Here is a 22,425-nt window from a genome sequence, read left to right on the forward strand (position 1 = left end):
ATTTTGAGAATATTTAGATGTATTGATACTTGTTTTACACGGTATTAATATTATTCTCTAGCATATTTAAATGAAACAGAGGGTTTATCGTTATTGCGTGTTAAATGTTCATAATAATTTAGTTCTATGAATGTCAATCCATCAGAGAAGATGGCCATCAATAGGCACTTGGCCTTATTTTTAAAATAGGCTTTTTTAAGCTTGGCAATTCATTTAGGACTATTGAAAAGAGAACTAAAGCCCCTTTGACCAATGTCCGCCCATTAGACGTTAATAGAGGCCTAGTAAAATAAATACGAAGAACAAACACAATGGTATAAAAAATGTTCATAACAAGAATTAATTTATTCTTGGACCACGATCAATGGCAGGCGAGTGGGTGGACAGTCGTTCAAGAGTCCATCTTTGTCAGTGCTTGATACCAATTTGTAATTGTCGGCCTTTCAACACGGGCACCGATTAAAGTTAAGTAACTGTAATGTTGCTATTGATCTATCTAGGTGGATTAACATGCTCTTACAAGTATGAGAGTCAAGCATTTAATCTTGAGAAATTCATTTCAAATAAAATAAATTATTCAAAACATGTAAATAAAATGCCTAAATAGAAAAAGCCTACAATGTTATCAGACAAAAGCTGCATAGATTTTATCACAAAATCAACAGTCCCAAACAACAGGTCCACAATGCTATAGAATCCGACAGAGGCACCTGAAGCTCCAATATTTTCCCATGGTCAATCGATAAACACCTTTACAAAAAATCCACCCACCCAGCCTTTGACAAACAATTGGTCAAAGGGATTTTTTCAGCCAAACATTCTCGGCACTCACATGGCCCAAATGATTGTCGATAATATTTTAACAATACCAAATAGGGTTGGTTTCCGAATATCCAATGCTAGCCGTAGGCAAAATATACGCATTGTGTTATTATGTGACATCCTTTCAACAATTTTACGAGAAAAGGGTTTACTAGTGTCACTTTCTTCTTCTTTGTAGTCGTTCTTTTCGTTGAATTACTTCTGATTTACGCAGTTTGTACTGCAGCGGTTTCTATTTGATCAATATCTTCACGTTTGCACCCGTTACTACTTTGTAAAATATGCATACGTTCACAGGTTTATTTTTATGAGTTTTACCTAGGTAACATTCAATTAAATACACAAAAATCTTTATCAAAAAACTATTCTATATCATGCATTATTATTTAGAACTTTTATACTTAGACGCGTCTTCTTGTGACCATTGTCCGAAATCTTTTGATTCGCCGTCATTCCATCAAAGCCTTAGGTTTTTTTTCCATTTAATCGCCATTCACTGACATGTCAGGTTGGACAAGGTTGGTAGAGAAACCCGGAGGTTTCGTGCCATTTTTTGTTCCTTTAATTGTAGAGTATTTTGCTAAACCATCCAGTTCAGGATTCTTTTCATCTAAATGTTTGATGGACAGATCGAACTTTTTCAATACTACACTCACCTACCTAAATTAATGATATACAAAAAAAAATATTCCTGTATGTACGTTTAAAACACCTATGAATATGTTATAAATATAATTTCTTTCATTGTTGTAACAGTAAGTGGGTGTTAAAAATCATAACATTCAATGCTAAAGGAGCGAAAGATGATAGTTTGATGTTTAACTATGATTTATTTGGTGTTGTTATTAATGTTACTCTATTGTTTATTTGACTGCCGAGGGCCAGTGGGCGTTGTTTTAGATTTATTAACTTCTTCTTTCCCTTTGAGATTGGAGTGAATTTTGCAATTCATAACAAAACATATGAACAAGAATCCTCATAATTTTGTCCGGCACATCAATTTGACATAGGAACTTATAATTTTCATAGTTATGATACAGGGTGTAAATAACATGCTCCCGAAAACTGAAACCTTGTGATCTACTGGTCAAATTGAACAACTTTCCCCAAGAAACATACCCTCGGAAAATGTATGAACTTTTTTTTTCTGTCTCCCATACAAATTCCTACAGTAGGTATCTAACTTTGTATGGGAAATCGAAAGAAAGTTATTCAGTTTGACCAGTAGATCACGTGGTTTCAGTTTTCGGGAGCACGTCATTTACACCCTGTATACATTTACTACGTTTTTCCAAATATAAAAGTATACAATTCAAGAATTTATCCACAGTTATCATAATAATAATTTGTACATTTTATTTTTAACCCGCCAGTGGTGACGTGAATTTGACTTACATCGTTGGTGACGCCGGTCTCACGCACCGGGATTTTCAAACTTATTTTTTTTACTTAATTAACTACACATGCTACTTAAAATTAGTTTGATTTTAAATATAAGTATTTGTTTGACAATAAAACAAAGCATTATCATAAATCACGGCTCGTTTATTAGTCCTTTTACCATGGTACTTAGAACACTTAATATTTACATAATTTTTCACCTATCATCTTAAAAATTAAAAAATACAACAATGATGTAATTTTTTATAACTAAGTCCACCTTTTATAGTTTTATAACACTACGAACTTCATAAGAAAAAACAAAAATTTATATACTTTTACCAAAAATAAATAAATAATAATACACTGAAAGTCATTGTTTCTCCACAGCCAAACAGTCTCTGCAAGACGGCACTTACATGGTCGTAACACATATATTTCTTACATTTTGTGACAAATATATTAAATTTTTCTGTTATTTTCGCTATCCACATTCATAACATTGACAATTTTTTGAAGGTCCAGCTATCTCCGTCGTCATTTTCAAGGACATGCTGAAACTAGCTGATATTACTGTAAAAACTTATTGAAATCTATTAAGTACTTATATTTGTATAAATACCTACAACTATCTATTAAAAATAGTTCAATCATGAAATTTACAATCACAAAACAAAAATACAGTCAAGAAAAATAAAAAAATGTATGAAAAATTTTAAAAACATCTTTAAATTTGACTTACATAGTCGGTGACCCCGGTCTCACGCACCGGGTTGGCGCCAAAACTCCGAAACCTGCGCACGAGTCACCGTCGCGGGGTGGACTGACGGTGGGGGATGGGAAATGAGGCAGCTACCCGAAATCACAACAAAAATCGATGGCTAGTGAGAAAGTTATTCGACTTTTTCGAACCACCCGGTCTCACAGACATATACGTCACCACTGGCGGGTTAAACAAAACATTGTGAAAACAAAATGCGTTAAGAAATAAAGTAAATCTAATGAACACGTTGTGCTCGCGAAATATCGCAACTGCATTTCCGGCACAAGAAACTCTGACGCCCCACTCGCAAAAGGTCGTATCTGTCTTTCTATGCTGGGAAAGCTCCCATAGCGGCCAATGCATCGTGACCAGCCGCTTGTTACGGCGATGACCTGAACTCAGATTATGCACTTACATCCGTTTGGATGATGACTGCTTAATTGCAACTATGTGAAATGAGATGGCATGTGAGCTGCATACAAAGAGGCGATTTTTGCCGCTTTTTATGGACGAAGAAAAATGCTTTGCCATTATGCAGTACGTGAGACCATACTTTGCAAGAAGTTGGTCAAATACACAATGATTAATTACCTACATTGAAGTTTCTTCTATTGACTTACTACAAGAGCTTTAACAAATTGTTTTGGAAGAATTTTAATTGTTTTATATACAAACCTAGATAATACTTACTTTACCATCATCTAAATTTCTTAAAATATATTTTAATACATTACGGGTAATTGTAGTTTCTTCCATTCCATTGAAGTTTTCTGTCTTCTAGCAAAATCTCTTGGAGAATAATCAAAATTAATTGCAAAAGTAATCATTTTCATCTACACAGTGGGATGGGTCAAGGGGGATAGACAAGACATGTGTGAGGTCACATCACAATTGCTTGACCTACGTGAGTGTCTAGCTCATACTCTTGCTAGATTTTAATTTGAATCGGTTAAGTGTTTAACGGTATTATAGCGCATGATAGGTACGTGCTTGGCAGTGTATGATATTAGCAAGCTTTGCTTCAGCAAAGGTATTATTTATAGCCCTGGATGTATTGACATCATTAAATATTTTAGTGATAACTTAATTAGTACATAGTTGTAGTAATAGTAGTTCTCAGCTTTAAAGATATAGGTAAAGAAAAGCGTTCTATATTATTTCGCATACAAAGAAGTATAACCAAGTCCAGCAAACATCACATTAACAATCGGGACTCTACATGAAAAAAAACTACGTTTCGCAACATCAGTCGCAGCGTTAACCCCCTACTCTATCTCGTTGTATTAAACGTGCCAATTGCACAACAGTTATCGTTCGTTTGTTTTTAGTCAGTGTAGGTAGAGTAACCCTCCAGTGGCAGTAACAGTGGAGAGTAACTGTGGCACGGAAGTGATACAATCCATAAATTTGACGGAATGACTGCTGCCGCTTCTTGACCCATCGCGGGGTCGTCAGGGAAGCGTTGTGAAAAATAAGAAGAATACATTATCAGATAAATTATATTGTGGTGGAAATTGGATAACTTAAATTTGTTATAAGTAGTCTGGAATTTGATCAGCTATCGACAAGGAATCGTTTAAAACCAACGAACAAAATATATATATATTATGATTTTATATAAAAAATATCAATCGCTTTTTTTACTACCTATATTCAGGTAGAGCCGATACTGTTTAGTCTGCATTTCAGTTATACTACCTTCATCTACATCACCATATATTACTTATTTACCAAGTCACCAGTACGATACAGAAATGACAGTCAGAGCATCGCGTCAGGGGGGTCACTCTATTTGACGAAAAACAAAATTTCGGATCGTTGCTGCGCGAGCCCCGACTCTATCTCGTTGTATTAAACGTGTCCATTGCACGACAGCTCTCGTTCGTTCGTTCTTCGTCAGTATAGAGTGACCCCCCAGATGCGCCGATTGCTGGCGGGTGACCCGCGTGCGAGCCGCGGCCCATTGTGCGCCGCCGCGGTTCAGAAAGCGGGAAACTTGCACACTGTGCGGCGAGAGCTTGGAATGTGCTAGACATGGCGCCGTCATTATTGAGTAAAGTAAAAAAATTGTGTTAAATTCCTAAAACGCTAAAATAGGAATGCCTCGATATGTTTGGCCGAATGTTTTGTCTTGGTACTAAAGTATTTTTATAACTGTAATAAATCATGAATGATAATGAACGATGATTGCTATCAAACGAGGGTAACCTAATCACAGAACAATAAATAATAATAAAGACATTTAAATGTTAATTTCCTAATATTAAGTGCCGATTGGAGGCTGTCACGAATCCTAGCGTCACTTGTACGAAGTCGCACGCAAAACTCCAAGATACCGTTCACTTCTATCCATTTGTAGCTCTACACTGGGAACGGAGCAAAGCGCTAAACTGAGCGCGACTTAATTCTCGCCACAGATAATTGGTTTCATCAGCGTACTGTACATGATACCATCACCAGCTTATGATTGACCTCCCGCCCCCCTCCTCCCCTATAATAAAAGTATCGAGAGCGGTGAAACCGCAGTAAGTTCAGAGGTCTTCGGAACTGGACGCCGTAGCTCCACCTAGACAATGGGAATAAGATCAATGAATGTTTACTATAGACTCGACCAGTTTTTACGATGCTAGAAATCTTGAGTTGCTCACGCGATTTGATGGAGAAAATTCATTTACGACCTTTTGATTGTGTGGCGGATAAGCTGTTTGCTTTTTACGTGTGAACTTCTTTCATGGAATTCAAATTACTTAACTTAATATATTCATAAATGGTGCACTTTAATGTAAAGCGTGGATATGTAGAGCATCCCGGTCAGGTTGCAATTATTATTTGCGAGCCGCAGCGCTCCCACGCTGTCGTCGCATTTTTTTTTCTCCAAAGGTGGTAAACCCTTTCAAGTATTCATCTATCAAAGGACACACAATACTGGCCACAATAGGTGACTTGACCAGAACGCATCCAGCATTTGCGTGAGAGAAAGTTTTTTTTTCAAATTCTTTTTTCGAATCCGAATAGTTTTGATGTGTGGTTTTGAATTTGGAACTTTTTGGATCAATGCACAAGATTTTGTAAGTATTTGACCGCACGCACGAATCAATATTTCACGTGAATGTAAATGTTGGAACCGCAAGAACATGAAGAAACGGAACAATAAAGTAAAACCGCGAATCTCGTGATCCACTCCCGCGCATCTCGCCATTGTCCACGCGATGCTATAATTACTGGTTCGTCGAAACGGTACTTTCCCATCGAATCCTCAATATGATGATCAACTCATATTATTATTATAAAAATACAAAGTGTTTGTTTGTCTGTCTGACTTTTAGTTGCGGTCGGCATGGCAAGACATTTTGTATAAGTTACTATGAGATTAATTTGATTACCTAATTAGTTACAAACTGTCTTCTTACTAAAACTGTTCATTACCTAATTATTGTTATTTGAAAAAAAAAACGGTTTCCTTTATGAAATATTAAGAAGATACAACTAGAAAATTTGCCAACTTACCTAATTTGAGTAAAAACTTCTTACATCAGATTAGAAAAACCTAAGCGGAAGACGTTCACAACCACCTGTTCAGTGTTCACACGACCCCGCGACAGGTAACAACAACGCACGAATTTCAAATATCGAACACTCTTAGACCACGGTCCGTTTTGTAACAGGATCCTTTTTTGTTCTTCCGTCATGCTGTTTTTCATCCAATCCAATACGCGTTCGAAATCCGAATCCTTTTCGAATGTTTGCCGGGAAGTTTCGATATGTGCAAACCTTCTTGGTATGTATTGAGGGATATTTGGTTGTTCTTTGGTTTATTTCCTAAATTAGTTACGTCCATGCAATTTGGTCGCTGGGGGACAGAAGGAAATCGAATTATATTGTTTATCCGAATTCGTATTATTTGCGTCAGTTCAGCCAGATGTACACTCGATGTCAATCTCCAATGTTTATTTACGCCGAAATAACAAACATTTTCTGTCGAAGGGTCATTTTGCTTATATTTCGACCGACAAATTTGATTGTAATAATTTTATTATTCGAACAAAAGTTTTGCGCAAATCTCGGAGGCAATTTGGCAACTTATAAATTTTGAGCGGTTAGTAACTTTCTTCAGCTGGATCTTTCAATAAAATGTATCTACATAAATGAAATGTCTGTTGGTTTGCCTCTTCATTATTTAAACAATTATAAGGTTAAAATGAGCAATAAAAGCTGATACATTTCAGAGTTTAATTCGAGTGGATTACAACATAAGTTACAGAGGATTTTGTTAAGCTTCACAGAGGGTGTACGGTCGTCACAAAAACCACGTCAAACCAATAATTCATGCTAAATATAGCGCAGGACAATTATAAGTCATCCATCCATTCTGGTCTGTGCGAAATCATATTCATCCACTAAAACCATTTTCGCAGTGACATGCACTTTTTGCCATTCAAATGGGGACATTTGGATTTTTTCACTATGAAGTTTGGTCGCTCTACTGCGACGGTCGACGATTACACATATTTTCGCTCACACATTATTAGGGGTGGCGTGTGTGAAAAAAATGTACTATTATAAATAAATGCGAAGTAACAAAGGGATGCGAGAGCGATCAGGGTCACTAGGAAACGGCGGTTTTGATACGGGATTTTTTTACCTGGGGTTCTTGGGGTCCTTTTTTCAATAAAATTCTGGGTGCCGCTCTCCGGCGGGTAGCGGGCCAGTCTGAGCTCATCTGTGAAGATGATCACATGCTTCGGGACCTCAAGACGAAGTGCCCTCAAGTTTGCCCAGTGGTCTCTTGGACTTTGCGATTTTATTTTTTACCTTACCGTTGGTTAAGTTCTAGTTTGATAAACTCAGTGTGTTTTATTTTTATTTTATTCTAATTTAAGGACAAATAATTCGGAACACTTTTGTGACAATTTAGTGCGTTTCAAGAAAAATGGATCTGTCTTCGCGGAGTAAGTCAAGATTTTTCGACTCTGGCATCGAAATAAGGCGAAAAGGTATTCCAATTAACCATCAGTGCTTTCCCATTGCTTACTCTGTATTTATTAAAGTTAATAAAATAGCTACATGTCTGTATTTATATAGTAATCTGACTAATTTGGGGGCTGGCCGGGCAATAAAAGATGGCAATAACCAATGTTGGAGACAAATTGGAAAGTAATAAGGCAGTGAAAATGATATCTGGCCCAGGAGCTATCTCGGTATGAATCTCTGCGAGCAGCAGCAATGTACATTAACATATAAATGAGTCCGTAAGTGGACGGAATGTCTATATATTTATGTTCGGGATTGAGCTGCGGGTCTGCAAAGTATTGGGCAATAAATCGGCGATATTTAGTGCAGATACTTAATAACTTATCCTCCGATTTTCCTTGAAGGCGAAAACAGAAAGGATATAACATCAAGCTCATTTATTCTTTTAGTCAAATTATTGCGATCGATTTTTATTACCTTTGAAATTATTATCTACCCATAACTTTTGAGATATAATTCCAATGTTCTTTGACTTCTAACTTTCATTGGAATAGTAAAATATCAGTGTATATTTCCATATCTACATGTAAGGCTGCGTTTTCCGACTGCAGTAACCGCAGTGCTCGGACGCAGTATGTCAAAATAATGACCAAGAACTAATAGGCAGGGAGCCTGCCCCAGTGTGTGGTGTTGCCAGATATTTGCGCCATTATTTCGCTTTTTCGTGCACTTTTTCTGCGTGATTTAAAACATTTAAATAACAGTTTCAGTCTTTGTTTCTTAAGCAAGGAAAACTCTCCATTTTGGATATATCGACTCAGTGTTTTATATAATATAGGTACCTACCTACTTATTATAAAATATTTTAACAGTGCATTATTTTCAGTTAAACTACAATTTGAAATAATTTGTTTTCTTCGCAAAAAAATATTTGCTTTTGCGCATACCTAAATACTTACAATACTTACTTACAATTCTCCACAGTGCATTTTTTTTATTTATACATAGGTACACATAGCTATACACTTACGTATGTACTAAGCAGCAACGTATGCACAACTAGCAATGGTGCTGAGGACTGTAGAGCACACTCTTGTTCCTCGTACATAGGAGTTAAATTTGACTGCAAGTGTTATGTTTAATATGTCTCCAACTGTACAAAGTCCGTTGGCAAGGCTCCGAGGTGGACAGAGCTTTATGTCCGTATTTTCATTGCTTTTGGAAAACCTCGATGAGTCGAGAAAATTTACAATCGTTGCATTGTAATATTTTTCTTCGGACGTTTAATTTAGATACCAATAAGAATTATCTTGTATGGCCCAGAGTGGCTCTCTGGTCCGTTTTATTATCATAACAAGCTTAGGACTGTGCATTTGCATACATATAGGATAGTCCGGGCCTTAGTATCGTAATAATATGCGGTCAGAAATAAAAAAAGTTCCATTTTGTATTATTTATAAGAACTTGGAAAATGTTTGACTAATCTTGACTAGTATTGACTATGTTGTTGACCTTTGAAGTAATTAAAATAAGATAATTTACTAACACAATAAATTTTGAATATGGAAATATTTTCTAGTAGAAAATGCTTGGTTGTGGAAATAGAAAGAAAATGTCACTAATCTCTGACTCTGTCTTGGGAATCTAAGTAGCACTCAATATAATAAATACAGGGTGTGCCGATAATTACTGGCCGGCCGTTAGTGGGTGGAGTGGAAGAAATTAAGATTTTTGCCATAAACGTGCAGCCGCTACTGCTCTGTAGGAGATAAAACTGCCTCAAGGATTAGGGGTTAAGAGCCTGATTTAACGGTGGCGGCAGAGGTGGGGTTGTATCGATAACGAATGTTATCGAAAATTAAGAAAGTAGAGCTTACTGGGTTAAAATATTTAAATGGCTAATGGAAAAAATTGAGTATTATTTTAAAAGTCAAGTAAAAATATACACAGGGTTCGTGTGAAATCGGTTTTTAAATAAAATATTTATGTCTATATAACATATATGTCTTCCAGTAGAATAAAAAACATTTATTGGACACAGAAAACAGCAACATTAACCATAGAAAAAAATCTTATTTTCTAAAAATATAATAGAATAACACTTATTTATAAAAAAATTATACACATAAGTCATATGTATGAAACAATGAAAATTGTTACTTATTCTCGATATGGACTACAGACTCATCATGTCCAGTATTTATCGAATATCTGCGTCGTGTCTCATCACTAGCTGTATATCTAGTGTGGCAAACAGTCCGGCTTGGCGTTTTTATTGACTCTCTTCTGTGACAAATATCTATGGACGGAAGGAAGTGCGCCCTACGCTAGAATTAGACCTTTTCACCCTTTGCTAGTTATGTTTCCTTGGTACCTCCTTAAGATTTCGCTTATTTCATGAAATAGAACAACGAAAAAATATATAAGTATAGCAGTTTTAGAATACCTAAAAGGCTTTTTTCGTGCCAAATTGTCTTTAAAAACCTACAGGTAATATATAACAGCCACACCTAGGTACTTTCGAAAACTAATATGCCAAACCGCGACCCTACCACATTGCCTGATCAATAAAACATCAAAATTTCCACCGCCATTTTTCAATTCAAACATTTTTTTCTATTAGCAGGACTTGTCCATCGCGTTCCCCTGGCGCTGTATCGCGTTACACCTCAGAAAAAAAACTCGAATAAAAAAATTCAAATCTGTCTAACGAACAGGGTAATACTCTGGAGGGTATTCTATACTAGCGAGCCGAGTTTCTGCCCAGGGTTATCCGCAGTGTTCGACCCAGTATTGGGTGTAACTTGATTACTGACCCGCACCTAATTCGATCACATATTTCGTGGCCGCTGTTTTTTTCCTCAGAGGAATAACTAGGTTCGGTTAGTTGGTGTCAGGTGTTGTTCAATAATCGAATTTCGCCTCTATGACATTATGTTGTCTGCTGTACTTACCTATTATTTCATAGAAAAGCTGTTACTAAGGTTTAGTTAAGTGTTTTTTGTATAATACCCTATGACCCTATATTATATGTTATTAGTTTAGTGAAACTTTAAAAAAGTTATTAAATATATTTGAAAAAAATCCTTTCTTGTAAAAAAAGCATTCTTAAGTACCTAATCTTATTTAACTATTTCGATCATTAAGTTTATGATTATTGACAAATTATTTTTAGCCATTTACTAGATAAGTACTTAAATTTGGTACCTACTGGACTATGTGTAAATATTATTTTCACCTTTTTCTGCCACCGCAGCCATACCTTGTACCTAATCCAGTCAAGTTAATGCCAATTTACTGGCTGACACCGATCCCTGGCCCCTCGAGGAAAAATAAAACAAAATAATCAGCCGTTTTTTGTCTCAAAGAATTACTCCTCCTAATCACATTATTCTATCGGCGAAAAAAGGGACACCATCATCTTGTTACAGCCGTATTACCATTACTATACCTTCCCAATACAATAACCACATCTAATAGTAATGAAATAAAAAACCATTCCGAATTGGATATCAAAAGCTATACAAACAATTAACATCTAAAGAATGAAAAAATATTGCGTATTGCAAAAAACCGTACAACTGAAAAATCTAGAAAACCGACGTATTTCCATGCAGTTTTAGACCCTTTGAAGAAACGGGAGCAAACCCGGCTCACTAGCCACCGGTTATAGGTGAAGAAAGGAGACAGACTCGGAGTGGCCATGTTGAGACGCGTGACGTCATTAGTGCAGTTGTTGACTCTGCCCGCCCTGCCGACGATGAATGAGCCGGCTCCTCTACTCCGACTGTCGTAGCACCATTAGCTGCCTCGCTAATCAGCACTCTACATCTACGCAGTAAGGGTTACGAGGCCGCGAGCCGCCAGTTCGCAGTAGACCCGCTCTAAGAGGTAGGCGTGGTGTATACCGGCCTGTTTCGGCCGCTTAAAAGTAAAACTGCGTTCCTTAGCTCGTATTGCCCTCGAGTTTTTGACGTGGAGTACATAGGAATGTTTTTGAGGTTAGGGGATGTCTGATTGTAAACTCGGGTATGTTTGTTGTAGTTGCCGCCATTAATGTCTCGAATGTCCATTTCCGACAACTCGAGAAACGCTGAATAGTTGTCAAACGGAGCCGCTGTCAAACTCTGCATTCCGACCTCCTTTCATCGCAAGAAAACAAGAAAGCGCAGTAAATAAAAATAAAAATACAATTTGGTTGATAAAAATCTTCATTCAGTGAAAGAGCTGATGGCCCCTTGAATTAACCGTTGCTTTGTTTGTGAATACTAATCGGCTCTTTTGGTACCACTCCGACTGGTCAAATCGGAACTCCTTTCAAAACCATTTTGTTCCAAATTCAAAAACAGACAAATGGAATTTTCTGCCAATTTCAGTTATTTTGCTTTTATGTGTCCCGAATTTAAAAATACCTCATCCGTTTAATCCATCACCCTAATCCCGCTCATCTGCAACTAATTACAAGCAAACCATCATCGCTGAATACACATCTAAGTTGACTTGTAAAAACAACGGAGACACGTATAGTTTATTGAAATATGTCCGTGGAAGCGTAGGGGCGGCCATTCAGCCCCAGGTGGGGGCCGCCCTAATGCAGAGCCGAGGAACTAGCGGGCAATGGCACAAGAGGAAAAACGTCTGAAGATACTTATTAGTCTTAATTGACTTTAGTCTATGTAGTATTAGGTTCGGTAAGTATAGTTGCTTACAAGATGAAATTTTAATATTGACACGGACACACAGTTGGTTTAAGTAGTGAACTTTCAGGGGAATTAAAAAGTTTAATATGGAGTTAAACATATACATACTAAGTAAAACTTAAATTATTATAAATTCTAGAATCTAAAGTTGTCCGCAACAACAGATGGAAGGTCCTCATTACTCAACTCGCCCTCCCCGCCTCACCGCTCATCTCGAGCCCCCAACCCGAAGGATTGAGGACCGAAAAGTTTAAATTAGCTCGTTACCACACGCGTAACACTCGCAGTTATATTTGTTTTTGTTTTTTCGCCAGAGAAAAGGTCACTGCGGATGGGTACGCGACAAACTTCTGTGTTAGACAACTTCGTACCCTCTCCGCATTAATTATTAATTACTAACATTTTGCAGCAGCTCTCAATGTCTACATTCCCGTTTGTTTTAAAGCAAGTTACAAACACATTTCGACGGTAGCGTTTTTGAGCCTCGTCTGTAGCTGTGAAGATTGATTAGGCCTAATCTTCCTATCTATAACGTTTTGATTCGACGCAAACAAAAAATATGTCCAACTTTGACATGAGCCTGACCACCGTGCCTGATGTTAATTGGCAGGGGATCACCGCGGCCCCATTGTCGCGGTGTTCATAGAAATCGACGTTTTTCAACACAATGCTGGATAATAAAAATAACACGAATAACTTTCAAATGTTGCGGGGGAGTACATTTTGTTTGGGGTCACATTGTCTGCTAAAATTGTGGGCTGAAATTCTGTCTAAATCGATACAATTTGTGAGCTAATAGCAGCCCAACTTGAAGTTGTAATAGCTCCGACGGCTCTACAATTTAGTAACCCGAAGTAATCCACTCGGTTCGACGCCTTTCAATGTCCAGAATATAGCAATAAATCACGGGAATTTGATACGATGTGGGTGTAACCGTGTGTCCGGCGCCGAGTGACCGCTGTCCGGCGGGGTGGGCGGCGCTCTCCCCTATTTGTCCGATTCTCACCCACGGTGAGGTAAACCCGTGTTTAAGGAAAACTGGAATTCAATAGGGTCGATTATGTATTAGTTTCAGGTCGATTGGGTTGGGCTTAGAAAGGGTTTCTCTTGAACCCAACGCTCCCAATATCGGTGAACGCCAATATATAATCCCTATTACTGAAAGTTTTAAATGTCGGCCCTAAATCTTAGGTTACTTGCCACACGCCATCACAAATATTAATAACTAAGACCCTATTTGAATGGACCCTTTTAAATAAATTAGGGCCGAACGAATCGTCGAATCGCACGCAGTTTCTTCACGACAATAATTTAATACTCCGGTTTCAAACAGCCCTAATAAGTACGTATTTGAAAAAGAAAAGCTAAAGAGTAATAATAATTAAAAGGAGAGAGGGAATATATATAAAGGGCGTTGTGGTACTTATGTGAAATTAGCTGAAGAACTGCTTTGATCTGCCGACGCGATTGTACTTAAACAATGAGCCGATTTTTCTTAAGAGTACCTAAACGAATAATTCGAAGAAGGAATAATATTGCGGCCATGACAACAGGCATGGAATGAAAAATAGCACTGATAAAAATAGTGTACATTATAAAGTTTCGAATCGTTTTATGTTTAAACAACTGATAATATTTAAGCAGACCAAAAGTAATACAAAGACATATAGCTATACAATTTGCGCCACCTGTTTTAAGAAGCCATCATCCTTGGTCATTCTTATTACCCCCTTTTATTTCGTTAATTAGCTTGCACATGTTTTTTTTCAAAGAAACTGTCAACCTAGATAAAGGATGGAACACCAAACCAGTTTTTAATTCGCAACTTGAACACAAGAAATGATTTCTGACAGCCGGTCAAAACATATGGTCAAAAGTCACTTTCATTCAATACCCTTAGTGTAAAATTACCTGTAATTTACTTCCAACCACGGCTGCTTCACAGTAAAGGTGTCAGTTGCAAGGTTTGACCACTTATCTTCACACAAGGGATAATTATTATCCTTTTGAGGTCCTTTCAAAGGGCTTGTTATTTGTTTATTATGCGTATTATGACAGGTAGACTTTTTATTGCTTCTTTGTGTTCAGTTTCTGTTTTCGTAAAGTCGTGACACCCAGGAAACGAATTCTAAATAATATTGTAAATAAAATATTACTACAGCATGTAGGTGTCCACACAATTCCAGCATTAAACTCTTATAATATGTACTTACCTAATAGAAATTTTTAATTGAAACCTTTCCTACTACCCTCCAACACCTCTTACAAACCATACCTACTTAGTTCATTCATTACCATAAGCCATTTCATCATAAGCCAAATTGCCCCAAATACCACCACAATTCTATCCTCTATTACCATGTGACTAACCAATCTCTTTCCTTCCAGCGGATGCGGACAGCCCGGCGGAGGGTGGCGGCTCCCCGACCCCCGGGGTCCCCGCGGACACCCTCACCTGCGGCGCCTGCCGTCGGGCCTTCGCCCTCGCCGACATCGTCAGGTTCATCCAGCACAAGATCTCCAGCTGTGACAAGGACCTCACCTCGTATCATTGCTATAGTGCTGGTAAGTTCCAGTTGTGTGATTTGATTCTCACCATCAAGCCTAGACACTTCACGCTTGTAATTATGTTGCCATTCCATAAGGTAAAAGGACTGTACGACTAATATTTGCTCCGATCTCTAGGCCCCAACTCCGACCCTGAAGACGGTTCGCGGCCCGGCCAGGTGACCAACTCCAACAGTCGGAGGCCGTCTCTTCTGACTGCCAGGAGACCCCCGAGCAGTCGCGTCCACACGCCGCCGCTCGCCAGCCCCTCCATAGCGCCGCCTGACCTCATCGAGGATGGTGGCGCTTCCAGCACGCCGAAACGGCTTTTGGATGGTTAGTATGGTTCTTTCTCTGTAAAAAAAGAGACGGCGTATTAATAACAAACTAAAAGTCTATTAGCATAAGCATTTGTACAATAAAGAGTTAAATAAATAAAACATAAATAAATAAGTTGGTATGTACCCAAAACTGAGTTTTTTTAATGTTATCCAAGAAATAAAGACATACGAGATTCTTATCTGAAAATGTTTCTTCTAGAAGCCGACGCCGACGCATCCACACCTAAACGAAGAGCATCGACGTCCCCACTACCCTCCAGTTCTCCGGACGAGGACATCAAGCCCAAGATAAAACAAGAACGAATGGACGTCTCCGGCTCGCCCGAAGACCAAAAGAAGTCCAGGACTGAAATGGCTGATGCTGAGTCCAATACAATGCAAAGTGGTAAGTTGTAGAAATTTATAAATGTATTTGACAAATTTGACAAGGGTTTTTTGATCAAAAAAGGCTAGATGCTGTCACGGTTGATTAAACCATCTGATTCTGTAAATTGGCCACGTGCATCGTGTATGTAAGATTTTATTTATTTCGAAGCTCCGTGTCATCGCTGTGCTTAGGAGATTATTAATGATTCCGTCGGCAGTTCTCGGATCGCCCTCAAAGGATTCGCCGATATTTTCTACGACGACAATCTTATCATTTAGCACGTTTAGTTCCGATGGATCCTTTGTCCAGTTTCGTGTCTACGCAAGATGTTGCACAACAATACAGCTTTTACTTTGTTCTAAATTGCAATGTCATCGCATGTCCATACATTTTGGATTTGGTTGGACGTAATCTCGTCACTCTACTGTATTGGGTTTGGACAAACAGGGTGTTCAATACATTTATCGTAATTTCGAAATAAACTTTGGTTTTACTACATGTGGCGTCCCACTACTAATATTTTAAATGGTTCATATAAGATAACTATCATTCAACCCATATTCTGATTAAAATAATATAAACTTCAGTCAAAATTAGTAAATATAGTGGATACCACGCCACAAGAGCTCAAGATCAAAATAAAGTAGTAACGATAAAGCATTATACTTCTTTCTTGAAGCACAAACCCGTGATAGGATTTAAGAAAGCAGCTAATAGAAACGGAGGTCGTAATTGAAAACATCTGTATAAGCGCAATCTTGCCGCCTCGAACGGGGGAGGTTCGGGAAATAATCTCCACTGGTATAACCCTTTTGTGCAACAGCAGATGTGCCGTCATTTGACACTTTTGTATTAAACCGTTGCACAACAAAAGCCTTCTTAAACAGAAAATTGTGCATCGTTTAAAATATTCCGCCCGCATTTTGTGTTGACGCGTCTCTTATTTGTTACGCTACGTCATAGTTACACAAAGTGGAAAACACTGGACTCCGTTTTGAATATCCATTTCATCGCTCGTTTTACACTTAATGATAATATTCAATCGTTTAAAAATAATTTACGGCTGCGAAACTTTTAAGCCTAGTTTCATTTTTTTCTCGACACGAACAATGAAAGGGTGATGATAATAATATTGTCAATTTGAAGAAAAGTGAGAGACAGCATCACGCAAGGAAGATAATAGGAAGCACGTCAGAAACGTCAGGAGCCTGCGATATTGCGCTATCATCGCAGTGTCAATAGCAGGTTTGCGCCTCAACACCAGTTGTTTCGGCTTATTGAGTCTATCGCAATCGCAACCGTTCATATTAAACCCTTTCGAGTGAGCTGTCAAACTAGCTATATTAAATAAACTATGACAGCCCGTTACATTGGGGTCCCCTATCATATAGACACTTATAAAAGGTCGCAATAATATTAAATTGATAACCAGAAACAAAAGATTTATCTCCATAAATCTATTAAACTATCAAACCGCATTCATACGGAAGGTTTTTGTCACAACAGTGCTATAAATTCTTTAAACGGTGACAGTAAGCCACGACCTCGTGTCAATTGAAAGAGGGATCTTAATTTTAATTGTATGATTTTGTACATATTAATTAACCCTTTCGCTGTACGAACAGATAAAGGGGATGTTTTCAAGAAAAAAAAAGTATTTGCATGAGCACACGATTGACGTGCGCGCATTGTTATCTTGTGCCTTTTGTGATGACCCTTATGTTAACGCAAGCGACATCGCCGGCGAAAAAATTCAAGTTCGTCTAACTAGCAATGCCATAATCACTTTTCGTCTCATGGTTTTTAAGTCGAACATCGAGTGTAATTCGGACAGCAATAATGACTTTCCTAAAACGGTTAGCAATGATATTATAATTGTCAAAGATGCTACCGAGGTCCCCATTGTTAGAAGCGGTCTTTTATAATTTTTTCATAGATAAAAAATTGTTTGGCGTGTTCCTGACACGTGGGGCTTGCTGCTCGCGCCGTGACCTATGGAACTGCTTTGAACGTGACACAATGGTCGAGGATATATTTAGTTTTTGTACGCGCGGGAAGGTGGCTAAGTGGCTGGTTTTAAATACTTATGTGGGATTTAATTTTAGAAGTGACATCGGTAAAGGTGAGGGGAAGATTGTCTCTGCCTTTAGCCGAGCATTGCGCGTGTCCTTCCTTACGCCATGTCTGACGCTATATTTGGAAATAACACAGATACATCCCAAGACAAAGATATTTCTGAAAATGTGGGATACGCTTAAATCTTTTGTGTTAAATGCGTCCGTGTGATCAAATATTGTAACAAAGAGACTGTCAGTGGAGAAATGAGGCGAGGTGTGTGTCCACATGGCCGTCTGCTACATTCATTATCATGACAAAACTCTTGCCGGGAGACATCCGATGGCCGACAATTATTTGTATCTAAACAAATATTGGACCAAGTGTGCATACGGTCCAGTATTTGGCCCCTTTTGTTTGGATTACAAATTAATGAAGGATTGTCGGACTAACTAGGTGTTCCGATTTTAGGAGAAACTGTGACAACGCCTGAATATTACGAAGAGATTTTGGTTTTTATTAACTTTGGAGCCACCTTAACGATAGAGGAATAGATGTTGATTTAAACAGCACTAAGTATGTACCCTATTTATTTTATTGATTTTACATTACATCGATAGTATGTTCTCACACATAAAAAGTGCTATTTTATTGTTCAACAATCATGCGGTCAGGAGCAGTTGTAGCCATATCGATTTCGAGAGCCCCTCACAGATAAAATTATCCTTTAAACTTGAGCGTGCATGGTCCACCGTGTCACAATAGCGGTCAGACAGCAGTTTTTAAACAATGATACGCTTTTTACAGAATCAGTCATCCACATTGTCAATACGGGGGAGTCTCTTTCGAAGAAATCCTTCCATTAATTTATTCATGCTGATAGCATTTTTGTGATAAATCGCACTTCCAAAATGATTTCTCTATTATGTTGCGTCCGAGACATTTCCATATCAAGACATGTTTTCTTGAGGGTTGGGCCACAAAAGGGCCATCTCACCGCCCAATCTTTAATCCTATCTCGGGACCTTTGCGGGTGAAATTTAAATTTCTTTAGAAATATCGTCCTTATTATGTACGTGCGGGTTTCCATTCCTCGTGGCACTCGTGGCGAGATAACGTAACTTAAGTCCAACAGAAGATTGTTGTGAAAAAACTACCGCTAACTTTGACGAGATCCCATCTACTCCTTAGCCTACACGGAAATTTCAGCCTTCGATTCGACCACTGAAGATTTACTTTCGATTGTGATCTTTTGGATTAGTAGAACCTTATTTTGTATATGAGGTGATAAGTCTTTATGAGGGGTCAAACCTTTTCTATAGTGAGGTTCACCCTTTTAGTGAAAAGAGTCCGTTGATAGCTGATTTAGGAATAGCGATAATGCATTCACAGGATATAAATATATCATAGATTTAGCCGTATGATGTATGGCTTTGGTGGCCGGTTGCGTATTTTGAAGAGGATGGCTCGGTAACAATGGACTTCGATTTATGTTTTGAAAGTAGAGATAGGGTACGCCAGTTTTTATCCCCTAGGTCAGGAATTTTAAAGGAGTGATGGTGATTATCGATTGTGCAGACTGCGGGCTGGTGCATTGTTGAATAGCTGTCATAGTTGCTTTGTAGTGAGCTTGGGGTGGGCCTCTGCAGTGACCGCTTCGGGAATTTATTAATTAAAATTTGCGTTTTGATTGGTCTAAATATTTGCTACCTTCGTGATCTAATTACGGTGGTTCTAGTTCTATTATTTTAGTGATTTTTGGTGACAATGTTAGTTTTTGCACCTTGTACACCCGAATGGTCTTAACTTCCGATCTTGAAGTTGGTAAGTCCACACAAAAGTAAATTGTCCATTGGATAATACATATTAGCAAATTGACATGTACTTTATTGGTTTACATTCACATTTACACCCCATGGACTAAGCATTCACTTAGAGATCGTCCAGAAATCAATGCCACGTTCCGAAACTCAATTTTAAAGCCGGACCATCTTGCCGGGATGCTCTCCCCCTCGTTTTATTTATTGTTTTCCCTCCATTTTTTGTAATATGTGGTAATGGCCGTCACACACGTGTCGACAACGGTTATTACGAGTTTAAAATAGCCGCACAACATCTGTGAGGACCGGCTATGAGAGTGTAACCGTGGCCTTATGAAGGCAGCGAGTTACATCTTGGGACGCCCTCTCGAAACGGTTGGGACGAAGGTACAGCGAAATGGGTGGGATAATGACCGGCCACATACTGCTGGTTTAGTTATTGCCAGGTGATATTAGAAAATTGCCATAGGTTTTTTTGTTTGTATTTACATTAATTGGAAATTAAAAAGTTGACAGTTTTTTATGACGATAACATTATGTTTTTACTAAATAATTATATGGATTTTTTACGATAGAGGCGTACCTGATTCGCGGGTGTGATTGAGGGGAGCGGTAATTTAGATTGTAATGTGATAGTTGACGAAAATCACAATTTTAGTGGCGTGACGTGGAGGGTGAGGCGTGGCGTGCGTTATGACAGTTTTTAACAACGCCTTTAGGCTTACATCGAATTTTCAGGCGGCCGGCACCGAATTAAAATGTTTGTAAGCTCGTCATTGTCACAAACCTTTTAGCCAAAAGATTTAACGCTTAGCCTGACCGCTGACGGTGGCCTCCTAAAATGAATTGTAAATATTTATAAAATAAATACAAAATACGACAATAATTATGAGATTTCTATTTTACAATAATGCCTGTATAATGTGCATTGTAAAATTGTAGTTGTACATAGGTCACTATGGATTCCATGTACCTACACGTATGTGGATATTTAAATGCGAAGAACATGTGCGAAACAGCCACTTTTGCGGTCAAATCGGTCATTCGAGAATATTAACATTGACGCAGGTGATCGGAAAATGTTTGTTTTGTTTTTTAATTAGGTTTATCCAGTTTGTGTGCAATTGTTGTAAAAGTGGCCAGCACTTAGTTCGTTTTTCGAATTGCAGCGCGCGTGAGTGTTGCCAGCCAGTGTGCGGCGACATGTCGGCAATTATGGGTCACAATTGTAGCTGTAGGTTTGCGGCGGGGGTGGGGTGCGGGGTGAGGGGGGGGGGGGGGGCGGAAGGGGAAGGCGGTCATTCAGAGCAGCGGCGCGACGGACATCCGCCGAATAACAAGTCGATGGCGAGTCTCGGCGGGATGCGCCCCCCCGTCGTTCTTATTTCGAATTTTGCATATTTTCAAATGTGGAATTTAAAATTTTCTTCCTGGCTGTGGCGATGACAGTTACAAATAAATTTTCAGACTTGCTTATATGCTTTGTGCTAAGTACGCACCGTTGTAAAATATATTGCTTGAACGAATATGGGGGGTCCTTTCAGGGTCTACTTATTAATGCTTCTAGTATCTACCAAGTATGAATTTACCCCTTTCTTACTACTCAACTGCTATTAATCGTTTAATAAAACCAACCATAAAAATTTCAACAACAAAACATTGTTATCCAACACGTCAAGATCTTATAGAAAGTGTGGTCGAATATTCCACCCGAGTTGCATAGAAGTTTCTCTCGGTGTCCGCAAGAGGCGCTGGGGTGCGAACGACTGCCGCCGTCGCCGGAAGTGGCGCCGTCTACTTCCGGTCTCGGCTTGTTCTGCACGCTGAGCTGCGAAATCCAGTCTTAGGCTTCAGCTGTAAGACTGGCTATATTTTGCAACCTTTTCTCAATGTTTTGAAGATACGTGACGATACGATGGGTAGAATATTATAAAACGGTGAATTTTCTGTTGGAAACTAATATGTTTTAATTTAAATCTTAAGTAATAATAATACATACTTAGGTACATATCACTTGTATATATATATATCAATGAAAGAAAAGGCAATGCCATCAAAAGCACAAACAATAAAAGAGACAAATAAAAAATGCACATCCCAAAAACTTTTCTCATTCCGTCGGAAAAACCTGAAACCCCGACGCATTAATACCCAGTGTCCGAGACGCCAACACGGCCGCCGGAAACCGGGGGGTTACTCTATACTGGCGAAAAACTAACGAACGCGAGCTGTCGTGCAATCGGCACGTTTAATACAACGAGATAGAGTCGTGGCTCGCGCAGCAGCGCTCCGAAACATCGTTTTACGTCTTATAGAGTGACCCCTCGTTTCCCACCGCTACCCGCGCTTAAACGACCCCCCCTTAGACATCCAGACCACAAGGGGGGTCCGAAAAGGGGGGAAAAGGGTGATGTTTAAAAATTTCACCCACCACTGGCTCGTAGCCCATACAATGCTGGTAATCAGCGATTGCCTTTTGAAATCGAAACGGGTAGTTAAACATTTTGTTTCTTATTTTTTTTACGTTGCCGATATTGGCAGCTGGATTAACTGAGAAATGGTTGCAGGCCTCAGTGTCTATACTGATGAACGGACTATTTAGCTATTTACTTATAACTGTTTTTTTTTTGGCATTCCAAAAATAAAAGGAAAAGCATAA

General features: G+C 38.6%; 1 protein-coding gene across 1 annotated transcript in view; it reads left to right on the top strand.

Moving 5' to 3' along the window:
• The window catches only part of LOC105390905 (B-cell lymphoma/leukemia 11B), a 32,737-nt gene that overhangs the window by 4,576 nt on the left and 5,736 nt on the right, over nucleotides 1-22,425 (top strand). Inside the window, exons 2-4 of the mRNA XM_038114008.2 lie at nucleotides 15,025-15,201; nucleotides 15,322-15,519; nucleotides 15,724-15,909. Of these exons, the coding sequence (XP_037969936.2) occupies nucleotides 15,025-15,201; nucleotides 15,322-15,519; nucleotides 15,724-15,909 (561 nt within the window). The remainder of the gene's footprint in view (nucleotides 1-15,024; nucleotides 15,202-15,321; nucleotides 15,520-15,723; nucleotides 15,910-22,425) is intronic.

Source organism: Plutella xylostella, chromosome 18 (genome assembly GCF_932276165.1).
Source record: "Plutella xylostella chromosome 18, ilPluXylo3.1, whole genome shotgun sequence".
NCBI lineage: Eukaryota > Metazoa > Arthropoda > Insecta > Lepidoptera > Plutellidae > Plutella > Plutella xylostella.